The sequence below is a fragment of the Apis florea genome, unplaced genomic scaffold (assembly GCF_048593485.1).
Source record: "Apis florea isolate Af1SG1 unplaced genomic scaffold, ASM4859348v1 contig_3158_pilon, whole genome shotgun sequence".
Classification (NCBI taxonomy): Eukaryota; Metazoa; Arthropoda; class Insecta; order Hymenoptera; family Apidae; genus Apis; species Apis florea.
The window spans coordinates 999,746-1,011,772 of NW_028256713.1; the positions used below are offsets into that span (position 1 = coordinate 999,746).

Genomic DNA, 12,027 nt, shown 5'->3' on the forward strand with positions numbered 1-12,027 from the left:
CCCAAGTTCACAACACCTCGCCTTTACTTAATTTATCGACAAATAAAGCGAATACTTTAAACTGTAAGTACAAGACTGTAAATAAAAAAAAAAAAAAATGAAATGAAAAATTGCAGACTTTACTATATACTCGCCGTAAATAGTCCGTCATTCCGGTCGGTCGTCTACTACTCCTCCATAAAGAGTGGTCTCAATCGGGTTGCAAACCTGGGTCCACTTACGCGCGTCGATGCGTTCGAAAGCACGCAGGCACACGTGTGTGCGCCCCTCCCCCCACCTCACCAGGTTGTGTACCGCGGAGAACAAAACCGAAAAGAAGAAGTGGAAGATGAGAAAGCCTTGCCGGGGGCGGTCAGTGGCCTCTGCACCGGCTACCATGAGACGACAGAACCTCTCCGTTGCCTCTCGCTTCTTTACAGGCTTAGACGGCTCCAACGAGAATAATAATGGGAATTATTATGGGCAAACGATGACTCGAAACGCCTCGAAAGAAGCTGCGCTAACTTCTTGCAACCCCTTTTACCGGGTCGATGACGAGAGGCGATAGGAAAATGTGGAATTAGGATGGATGCTTGAATAGAAAATTAGCTCGATCGATCTTGGTCGATCCGGTGTGAATTTTGGATAATTGGGAATTTTGTTTATGAAATTAGGGAAAAAAGAAAAAAAAAAGGATGGTGAATCCGCGTACGAAAATTCTAAATCGATTCGTTGGACGAGAACGACCTAGCTAATAATCTACCCCTTGCGTGCACGTATCCGTTTATCGCTAATCAAACGAAAATGTGTTTTGCATCTGCTTTCAAAGTAGCAGCAGCAACGTTTCCCAGATATGCGTTCGCGACGTTACTTGTTTGTTCAGTTGGTAAAAATTGATCGTAACGAAAGGGAAGATACTGTATGTCACGAACGATCGCTGTAAAAAAACTAATTTCTAACTTTTCTTATCTTTTTATGCCATGTATGTTGAAAGCGTTTCGAAGCGAACTTTTGCAGGGCATGAATTAACTAGATAAGGGTATAGAAATCGAAAACCGTTTCGTTAGAACGGTTGAAAATATCGCGAGATGGATTTTCGAGATGCAAATGGGCGGAGAACGATTGTGGGACAGGCAGAAATTCACTTCCTCCTTCGGAAAGACAAACGTTTGTCATTCCGTTCTCTAACTTTTCTCATATCTTCGTGTTCCTACAGAACATTCCAATGGGAACGAGGTGAGATCTTCGCTCGAAACTATCGTTACAAAAGACTTATTATTAGTTCCGCAACTCGCCTCCCTCGATTGCATAGCATATCGTTTTTACGCCTCGTTTGTAATTCGAATTACAAATTTTAGAGGACGCGGAAAATTTGCATTCTCTGTTATCTCTAACTATATAATCTTAGGTAATAAATAAAAAATCGAAAATAACCGTAATTACATCCGTTGGAAATCTATGAATATAAATTATAACTTCTTTATTTAGCCACAAATGGATTCTACGCAATCGACCTCGCATATTCTCGAAATTTAATAATTATGTAATCGAAAATAATTAAATTTGGAATACTACAAGGAATACGTTTGAAAGAGGTGTTAATATTATTTTTGTAAACCAAAAAAAACAAATTTTCAATGACAAAAAATGGATTCTACGCATATTCTCGAATATTTAATAATTATACAGCTAGTAATAAAAAATCGAAAATAATTAAATTTGGAATACAAGAAATACATTTGAAAGAGGTATTGATATTACTTTTGTAAACCAAAGATTTATAAAAAACAAATTTTCAATGAGAAAGAAAGTAGAAACTAGTAATAAAAAATCGAAAATAATTAAATTTGGAATACAAGAAATACATTTGAAAGAGGTATATTGATATTATTTTTGTAAACCAAAGATTTATAAAAAACAAATTTTCAATGAGAAAAAAAGTAGAAACTTCGTTCAACCCAAATGTACGATATCCAATTGTTCGCCATATTTGCTATTCAATAAGATTCAATAATCATAAAAAAAAATCGAATTACTAAATTTACCAGAGGAGATCGAAGGAATTAAAAATAATAAAAGTGGAGAACTCGAGGCTAAATCGCAAGCAAGATCAATAGGTTGTAACATTCAACGACCCCTGGATCCATAGGAGTGGGTGCAGAGGGAGGGCAATCGGAAACGCGAAATTCGGTAGTTTGGCGAAAGAGAAGAGGAAGGTGTAACGCGCCAAGGGGCGAATTGGGCCGCTATACGAAGAAAGATGACGATAATGAAGATGATGCGGTGAAGAAATAAAAAGGAAAAGGAGAGGGGGACATCCGGTCGACGGGCAAAGGCATTCAGACACGTATTCCTCGTCCCCGTGGGGCAACGCTCCTACTACGCGTGGAAAAAGAGGTTGGCGATTTATTCTAAAGATTCGTAAAGAACTATCCATTCCAATCTTTAACAATGTCGGCTACGTATGGATCAATTTGCAAATAAATCGCAAACCGTATGTATTCTCAAAACGAAGTAATGGAAAAAGAGCTTAGGGATTTGGTTGACAAAGTGCTACAGAACGATCTGTTTCTTTAATAGTCTATTTGTAGTCTAATTGTAATTTATACATTTTTAATTCGTAAGTAAATTATAAATTTTGCTTCCAAATGTGTTAATTTATTCGATAATTTTTTTCTACATTCCATTTCATTAGAAATGGCGATACTTCTTTTCAATCCATCTTGTTGTCCGATTTTTTAACGAAATTTAAAAATTTTCGACGCTTCAATCTTAAATTTCGTCGATGGAATATCTTACGAAAGTGAGTTTTTTGTATTTCGTGAACGAGATAGGCATCTTCTTGTGGTCCTATTTCGTTTACCTGGCGTTTTGAAAATGATATCGCACGACTCGTTTGGACGGGATATCTGTAAAGCGACTCGAATACGTTTCGTTTAAAATAAAAAAGAAAAAACGAAAAAAAAAATCTATGAAAAATGAAAAATCCTTGATGCTGACAAATAAATTGAAACTATTTCTTTTTACGCGTCAAAATTATCAAAGTTATGATAAAACGGTTCGATACGATTTACATTTAGCATGAAATTATTTAACGATGATAGGGAACAGTTGGCGCAATGAAAGATACCGAGACTGAAGAGTGCAATTGTCGCGTAACGAACTAAGTAGATAGATAAGGGCAATTTATCTATTATAATACGTGACCACTTTCTCCGACTGTCTGTGCTCAATTGGTGAATGAAAATTGATAGATCTTATTCTTAACGATATCTTGAGGATACTTGCACGTTTATCAAATTATTCTTCTCAACGAAATTTTGAGGGAAGTGTGTTGCCCGAGTTGGGATAGGTAAAACACTATTGTACGAGTTTCTATAGGTTTATACAGGTGAGTTAAGAAAGGTCAGGAGCAGCTGTTGTACAAAGAGTAGGGAAAATTCTTCGTTAGATTTATAAGAAAAAAAAAAAAAATTAAAATATATATATAAATATTAGAAAAAATTGACAAAATTCGAAATGATATCATATTTTTCTGCAGTTTCAATCTTTCGATCTATGTCAATATTAAAAAAGATCAAACATTCGATAAAATTTTAATTCAATTACAGGTGAAATATTAATTTCAGAATTAGTTCATAGCCATCGCTAACCGATAGGTTGGCCAGGGGGGAAAAGGGCAGATACCTGGCGAAGGCGAGTACGCTATAGAAAATGGTAGAGTGGAACGGAGGCCAATACACGATGGACGGAGCTCGAGGACCAGGTAAAGGCCCTTGTTCTCTATTGTGCCACGGTTTAAGCTGACGCTAGTGATAGATACACCTTTCTTGGCATTATGCGCTACCCGTACCATCAAGCGGTTACCCTTTTACACGATACAGGTTCTTTTTATCATTTTTCTTTTTTATTCCGATCCTCGTATCCAAAAGATTGATAATAGAGTTAATAAAAACCTGTCCAGAGAGACATTCAAATTTTTAATCTTCCTTTCTCATTTTCATCCAAAAGATGAAACGCTCCACGTCTCAATTTGATCTTTCTTAACCTACCACGCGTGGTCAAACGACCGTTTTTGAAATTTTCTTTAAAATTTCTTCTATACAAAGTTACTGTATCGCCATTTACAATAGCACAAAATTCGGTGTAGATATAACCGATCACGCATTATTGTAGCAGAATATTTTGTTTAATATCCAATTAGCTCTAAAAATCTCTCTCTATATTAAGATGCAAATGCAACGGTCATTTGAGGAATAGGTATACATGAAATGTCGCTAGGTTTAGTGTTAATAGTTTCGCTTATATTCGAATCGAATCATTTTATTCCCGTGAATAAAATCGGCGACCACCTCGATCTGGAAACACGAGAAATCCTCTCTTCCTGTCGATCGAACCCGATACGCCGCCATATCCACGCTCTTTCTCCGTATCGTAACGATAATAATTTAATCATCGTCATCGCCCGTCATCATCCACGGATAAACGGTCGACGCGACCGTAACTTCGCTTTCGTATCGTCGATCGCGGGTGGATCGTTTGCATTGCGAGAGCAGGAAGTCATTACCGGGCAGTGGCTTCGCGAGACGAGCGTTTTCAGAGCGGAGTATGTATGTAGATCGTTTGATACGTACCTGTGCGAAAATAGTAATTACTGTCGCAACGTTGATGGCGTTTTTTTTTTTTTGTTCCTTCTACGACACTCGCCTCATTTTCGAAACGATTCTTCTCCCTTCCTCTTAAAATTCTTTTTTTTAAATTAATTATTCTGCGTTTTTTTAACATTTCTCTCGCTCTATTTTTTTTTTTAAATTTAATCCTTCGATAAACGAACGAACGTGCAAGATAATACGGGCAGATAATATCTGTACTTTGTGGCATGGAAAAATTAGTTAAGAACGGCGAATGGCGGGACTTTGAAATTACTGCAATTTAATCCAAATGGATTGATAATTTTGTTGAAAAAAATAATAACCAGAGCGCGGTGGTGATATTGACGCTTGTTTCGTCGTTTTAATTTCGTGACACAAAAGAGAGAAAGATACTCGACGATGAGAGAATTATGTAAGAATCGTTTGCAATCGATTAATATAAAAATATACCCTTCCATTCTCATTGGAAGAGGTTAAAAATTACTCGGACGTTTTCATTTCTTTAAACTATTCGTATAAATTTTATAACACTTCTTCCTGCGTTGAACTCGAATTCGTCCAGCAAATACGTCTTAAACGCGACGTCTTATCTTCCTATTCTTTTCCCACGTATCGTTCGCCATTTACCTTTACACCAGAATGCACCTCGTATGCCCTTTACTGCACCACGATGACCGTCGACCTGGAAACGACTCGAGAACTTCCTTGCGACACGAGATGCATGCCAATTTTGCGTGCACGATGCTTCTACACCGGGAAATCCGAGTGAAGGGTTATGTACGTACGCCCTGCGCTTTTTTAATCGCGAGATATCGTCCGTTGTTTCGTCACGTCGAGTCGGTGAAGGGATGCACAATGGTTTTTGTGATGTGTAGAGAATTATTTGAAGATTGATGCAAAAATTTCGCTGGTACTCAGCCATATTAATATCCCGCGCGAGGATACAAAGCGAGAAAAAGAGAATACGCGCGAAAAAATTGTTGGATCTTTGTGCGTCCTGATTGTGTGTATTTGTATAGGAAATTGAAGTGAGATGAAAAAAAAATTGTAAAAATTATTATCGAGCCGAGTGATTAGACGGCCTGCTCGATTCGTTGAATCGTTTAAACGTTGAAAAGTGTTTGTTAACTCGTAAGAATGATAGTCTGCATGATTTATATTCATTGAATGAATATGTATGAAATAAGAGAAGATATGGTGTAGATCGTTACGTGAATGAATAACACATATTAGCTGTGTGTACGTTTTAAGCAACATCGATAAAAGAATTGTTAAATATTTGAAGGAATACTAGATTGTTCTCGTAACTTGCAATTTATTGATTTATACATTTTAAATTCATTTTATTTGCACGCGTAAGCGGTTTATAATAATAATCGGTTAAGTGATCTAGATTTTTTTTTCTTATCTCTTCTTATCGAGGATGCAGCGTGATCAATGATCTTGAAGGAAAAGGGAAATTTAATCAATGATCGGTTGTTCTGAATTACATAAAACTGTGTGTATCACAGAAATGAAAAATTAAATAGAATGAAAATCCATATTATAATATTCTATTATTTTATCTTTTTTTTATCATATTATATTTAATTCTTCTATTATACGCGATTCAATCCCCATCATCTAATTGTGCGTTTAAATTAATATTAATTTCTTATTTGAAATTTTATATCAGATTTTAAAAGTATAAATGAATTTTTTTATTAAAATAAAAAATCTGAATAAATCTTGAGTCACGTGCAGTTGTAACACTGTACACAGTGCAATTAAAATGGTATACGGATACATGCGCTTTAATATTAATTATCGGTGATAGAATGATACACAGGGAACGTATAAACGCGAACCGAATGCATAAGTCACTCAGGTATGCCTCTTACGTTACTCATGGCAGATAATAATAGACTTACTTTTCTGACTGAATCGAAGAGAATGCAGAAAGAAAAACGTACAAATTGTTTAAAGATTATAGAGAAAAAATAAGATACAATTTGTTTGTAAAAATGAGTTTTAACTACTTATATATAATATTGTATATAAGTTGAAAGTTGTATCGATAAAAAATCTTTATATATCCTATGAAAAGTTATTTTTATTAAAATAAATCATAAACTTAACTTATTAACATATGAAGTAATACTAAAACATCTCTTTATCCTTTTAAAATGTATTATTTGCAGTAAATTTACTATAAAATTTTATTTTAATACAAGTATAAAATATACAAAGACTATTCTATATGATTTAATCCAATAAAATCATTTCTAAAATTATTTTTAATAAAAATTTATTATAAAAATTATATATTAATCTAATTTTAACGAGTATTCGTTTCAAATTTGTAAAATTTAAACAAATTCATCTTTCAATTCAAAAATCATGCTTAATATAATGCATTGACCTAATCTAATATTCATTCCAGACACTTGTCGATTCATGGACATTTTTGATCGGTTTCTTTGAATTATTAATATAAAAAAGGGGAAAAAACTAAAAATTTGAAAAAATCCCATTCTTTTGTATACGAAGACGTAGGAACCATCCTAATTGAGATTTATTACGATGTTAATCCGGCCAATTGTGCGAATGAAGTTAAACCGTTGACCTCTTGGTTGACGATCCGAAAGGATACACGGAGCACGTGCCGCCTCATGCATATAAATAAATAATGTTGCCTCCATATTATAATAGAAAAATTTGCACCAATTTCTCACCCATTTAAATATTTATTTTGTTGCATTCTCTTTTTCGAAATTTTTTTATAAAGTTTATGATTCTTCCTAATATTTGGCGTGTATTCAGTAATTTTTTTAAAAATATTCATGACTTATTTTCAACAAATGTAAAAAATAATTAAAATTAGTAATACGCATAAGCATCTCATAAATAAAAAATTCAATAATCGTAAATAATTGAAAGAATTAAAAAATTGAATCATAATTTGTAATTGATAAAAAATTATCAATTCAAAGTTTTAAATGTCTGTGAAATAGTCACATGATTCGCACCGAAAGAAAACGTTCGCGATCATAGCTCAGAGCATAAATCTATGGCGGCATTTGGCGGTTGTTCTACCGCACAAAGCAACTTATGGCCCATTAACGTGAACCCACTTAGTAACGTTACGCGTACAATCTGCCCTTGATATCATTCGTAATGAAGCGCATTATGCCACCGCTAGAAATGGTTACCCGTCGATATCATCGCAATAAATCACATAACCGCGTGATTAACTCCATAATTAAGAGAAACTATACACCATATCGAGTCATTTAAGCGCTTCAAAGTTTCTTTGCCAGACCCGAAGATCTAATTTAATCTATAATATAGAAAATAATTCAATATCAGATATTAATATTGTTTTAAATATTGTTATTCTTTTTATTAAATTATTTGAAATTTTATTATTTAAATTACAATTAATAATAGTTTATGAACTTTTGTCATTCAATGTTGAAAAATTGAATAATTCAAAATAATTTACGATCAATAATCATCGAATAATTAAATTCAGGCATTTTATATATTGGAAAGTTTTTCTATTTTTGAGAAATATTTGCTGAATTATCACTCGTGTGTCTATACGTACGTAAAAGTAATTTGGTCAAAATCATTGTTTCATCTTTACTCAACAATGTTTAAATCGTTACGAATTTTGACCTGTTTTAGGAAAACTTTTTGTCATCTTGCGCTCACATTGCTATCGTTGTTACGAATAATGTAACAGCAAGCGTATATCCTGTTTTTGTGCCAGTTTCATGACAAAGCGAATACCGTTTGCACGCGTAATAACGATAGCAATTACCAACAAGCTCAGAGAGTTCATAAATTAGTTGTCGTTCAAAAATTTTGAGTTAGTATAAATTTCAATAATTGTCTCTCATATTTTCGTGTCATTCACCGCATCCGATTCAACTATATTTAATCCGAAAATTAGAAATTATATATATTGCTAATATTTAGTATATAAAATTAATATCCTATAATAACAAAATATTCCTTATTTCCTATAATTTATAATATATATAAATATATATTTGACTTTATCTATAAATATTTAAAAATATTTTCAATTCTTTTTATTTAAAAAAAATAAAAAGAAATAAAAATTGTTATTATATTAATTATTATTAATATATTTAAAAAACTAAAAAAGCTATAAAACTTTTAAAATAAAAGAAAAATATATAAAAAACGCGGAAGAAAATACGAAAGATAACATTAACGAAAGAAAATTGAAAAATACAGAAAGCAAAATGAAAATGGGCGCGAAAACTCACCAGTGGCGCAGGCGCTTCCAGCGATCCAAATGAAATAGACAGCGGCAAACAAAATCCGCGTCCTCGTACTTAGGAAGGTCGACAAGTCCGCCACAACATTTCTCCATAGCATCTCCATGTTACTTGGTAAATTCTTTACCACTCTTACCACTTGCACTTTTTTACACTTCACTCTATATGAGCGTCATACAATTACACGATCAAGTTACGAAAACAAATACCAATTCCTATATGATCTCCGCATTTTTGAGTTCACGTGCAAATTCAACTTCAATTTTTTTTTTAATAGGCGTAGCGAAAGAGCATTACGACGTACACCTGTGAGACAACATTCCTTTTAGTTGCATTCGCAGTCCCTCCTTTCGAAAAATCGACGATCTCGAAACATTCGTATCGTTTTCCATTCAACTTTCTGACATAGTAATCGGTATTTCTTCTTTTGCTTTTAAATTAGCGAGTCGAATATGTAAATTTCCTCGTTAAATAACATTAAGTGTCATTGGATGCTTTCTTACGGTTCATTGTCGGATTCCGCATCTTTGTTCGAAAATATATACGTAAAACATACCGAAATTCATAGAATTATAAAAAAATTATTATAATTATTGTCGAACAAAGCAAATCGATAAATAAAATCACAATTACGAAAATTATTGCAACAATAAGCACAAAAATTTAAATTTTTCTAAGAATTGAACAATGCATCGATCATCGAACGGTAAACATGTATATATATTCTAAATATTAAAATCCGAATGTCAACATATTTAATTCCATATTTCTTATCAACACTTATCTTTTTTGATAATTGCATTCTATAAAAAAACTATAGTTTTAATGCATTCTTTCGAACGGCTGTTCCTTCAGGTAAGTCTCAGGTAACGCGGCACAAAACGGTTACATTCACCTGGTAACACCTGGCAACACCGTTAAATTTATTCGAAATTCTCTTAAACGTTTTTTATATAAATAAAAAACACGGTCAGAAAACTTTTATTACGAAACTTTTAACGAAAAGTAAAAACTTGTATGACGCGACGCATGATGCGACCTGTCCGTGAGTTTCGTTCGAATTACAAAGTTTTGTTGACTGACCGTCATCGGCTGCGTTCACAGGAGGTGTAAAGTTGAATCGAATCACGCGCATGCTCGAACTGCCTTAGTGGCATTCAACCAGTCAACGAAAAGATGTAACAACCAATCAGAAATCTTCTGTAAGTTAAATATATTGGTGATATTCCCTATAGTTATATATGCAACAATTCATTTTTAAATAAAAAATATTTTGTTTAAAATCTATTATTGATAAATTATTAATACATATTTATATTTTCGTTAAGATAAATAATTATAAATATAATATAAAATATAATATAAATAAAATTTGTTTCTATATTATTTCATATTAATTATTATATCATTTTGTTTTATTATTTATTATATCTTAATATGTAAAATATAAAATATTTATTATAAGCATGAAATTTTTTTATATAAATTTTAATATAAAATATAATAAACAAGCTATTATTCGAAAAATAATTGAAATAAAAAAAATGAAAAAGATATATAGGTATTTTCAGTAAATGCAAAAAAAATATTTGATATTAAGAAGTTTTTATTGAATTAAATAAGCATTAAAAGAAGAATCCAAGTATTTTTCCTCCAAGATGTTTTCTTCTAGCTTCTTCATGATCCATAATTCCTCCACTTGTAGTTAAGACAACATATCTAAAAAATACATATAAATTACATTAGATAAAAACATAATTATTTATTGTAACATTAAGTTTTGCATACCCAAATTGTCGAGATGGCAATAGATTATTAGTCCATTTTTCAATATCATTAATTGGAACATCAAATCTAGGAGAAATTACACCACATTTATTTAATCTGCCACTAAGATTTACTACAACTTTACCACTGCGATGATCATCAACGATTTCAAATTCTCCAATATATCCTGTAACATTGAAAATAATATAATAAAAAAAAAATTCATATTATAATAATTATATGTATATATGAAATAAGCATTTATATGAGGAAACTATTTTAATGTTTCATAAATAAAAAAATATTTATATATAATTTCTTACCTTTCCTCATCATTACAGTTAAAAATTTAATGATTACTTTTGAACAAGGCCTCAGTAGCACTTGTCTCTTTCCACGTTTTTCGGCATTGTTAATGGATTTAAGAGCATCGCTGAGAACGTTCATACGCACCATAGCTAAAAAGAAATCTTAATTAAAAAGATATTTTAAAACTATCTATATTGATTGTGTTCTATATAATATCCGAAATGTCATAATACATAACCTATAATATGAATAAAATAAATTTAAATAAGGAAATTTTACTTTCTTATAAACTAATATTATTAATTTGAATAAGATATTAATCAATTTTATAAATATAATTTAAGTACTATAAACAAAACAATAACAATGAAAAATATACTACTATTCCATATAAACATTCTATATATTTTTGAATAATATATTCAGAATAAAATATTATTATAAATTAATAAATTATTAAAATTACAGATTAATTTTTAATTTATTTATATTAGATGAAGTTAAAAAACTAAGATTACCTGCGATTTATAATTTTGTTTATCACAGCAATGTACACGTTTGTTTAACCGACTGAAAAAAGAAATTACAACGCAGAGTTACCACATTAATCACCTAAATTTCCTTGCAACCCATTGGTTGAAATTCTGGGAATAAATAATGATTTTGCAACTGCTAATAATTGCCATTTATTTTATTAGTATTAATAACAATATACAAAATTTAAAATGTTATAAAAATATAAAAAATTAATGATTAAGTAACTAGTTTCTTTTTTGAAATGTCACAATAAATATAAAAAGTTTTATATTCCCTAATAGATTAATTTGTCCAAAGAATCATATATGATTGGATTGTAAGTAAAGTGAATAAATAATATGTTCTAAATTATATTTTTACATTATTTAATTATATTAATTTTAATTAATCTTTTATATATATTGTTTATAATTGCTATGATAACAGAAATAAAGTGTTTAAATATATATATATATTTAAACATAATGAAAACTCTGATGAAATATATACAT

The 12,027-nt window shown here is 31.3% G+C and overlaps 2 protein-coding genes across 8 annotated transcripts in view; both read right to left on the bottom strand.

Moving 5' to 3' along the window:
- The window catches only part of sdk (sidekick cell adhesion molecule), a 44,469-nt gene extending 34,435 nt beyond the window's left edge, over nt 1-10,034 (bottom strand). For 5 of the 7 annotated variants that reach the window (XM_086909840.1, XM_086909843.1, XM_086909842.1 and 2 more), the window contains exon 1: nt 8,912-10,003. In XM_086909840.1, coding sequence (XP_086765966.1) covers nt 8,912-9,029 — 118 coding nt within the window. In that variant the 5' untranslated portion in view covers nt 9,030-10,003. Of the gene's footprint in view, nt 1-8,911 lie in introns of all 7 variants that reach the window. The other 2 variants (XM_086909846.1, XM_086909844.1) reach the window with 1 other exon arrangement.
- Nucleotides 10,035-10,511: 477 nt separating this feature from the next.
- On the bottom strand, nt 10,512-11,774 carry LOC100871054 (small ribosomal subunit protein uS8A). The gene is made up of 4 exons (XM_003690998.4): nt 11,518-11,774; nt 11,014-11,148; nt 10,712-10,877; nt 10,512-10,642 (listed from the first exon to the last, which is right to left on the bottom strand). The coding sequence occupies exons 2-4, from the start codon at nt 11,144-11,146 to the stop codon at nt 10,549-10,551; spliced, it is 393 nt and encodes a 130-aa protein (XP_003691046.1). The 5' UTR covers nt 11,147-11,148; nt 11,518-11,774; the 3' UTR covers nt 10,512-10,548.
- Between the last annotated feature and the right edge of the window lie 253 nt (nt 11,775-12,027).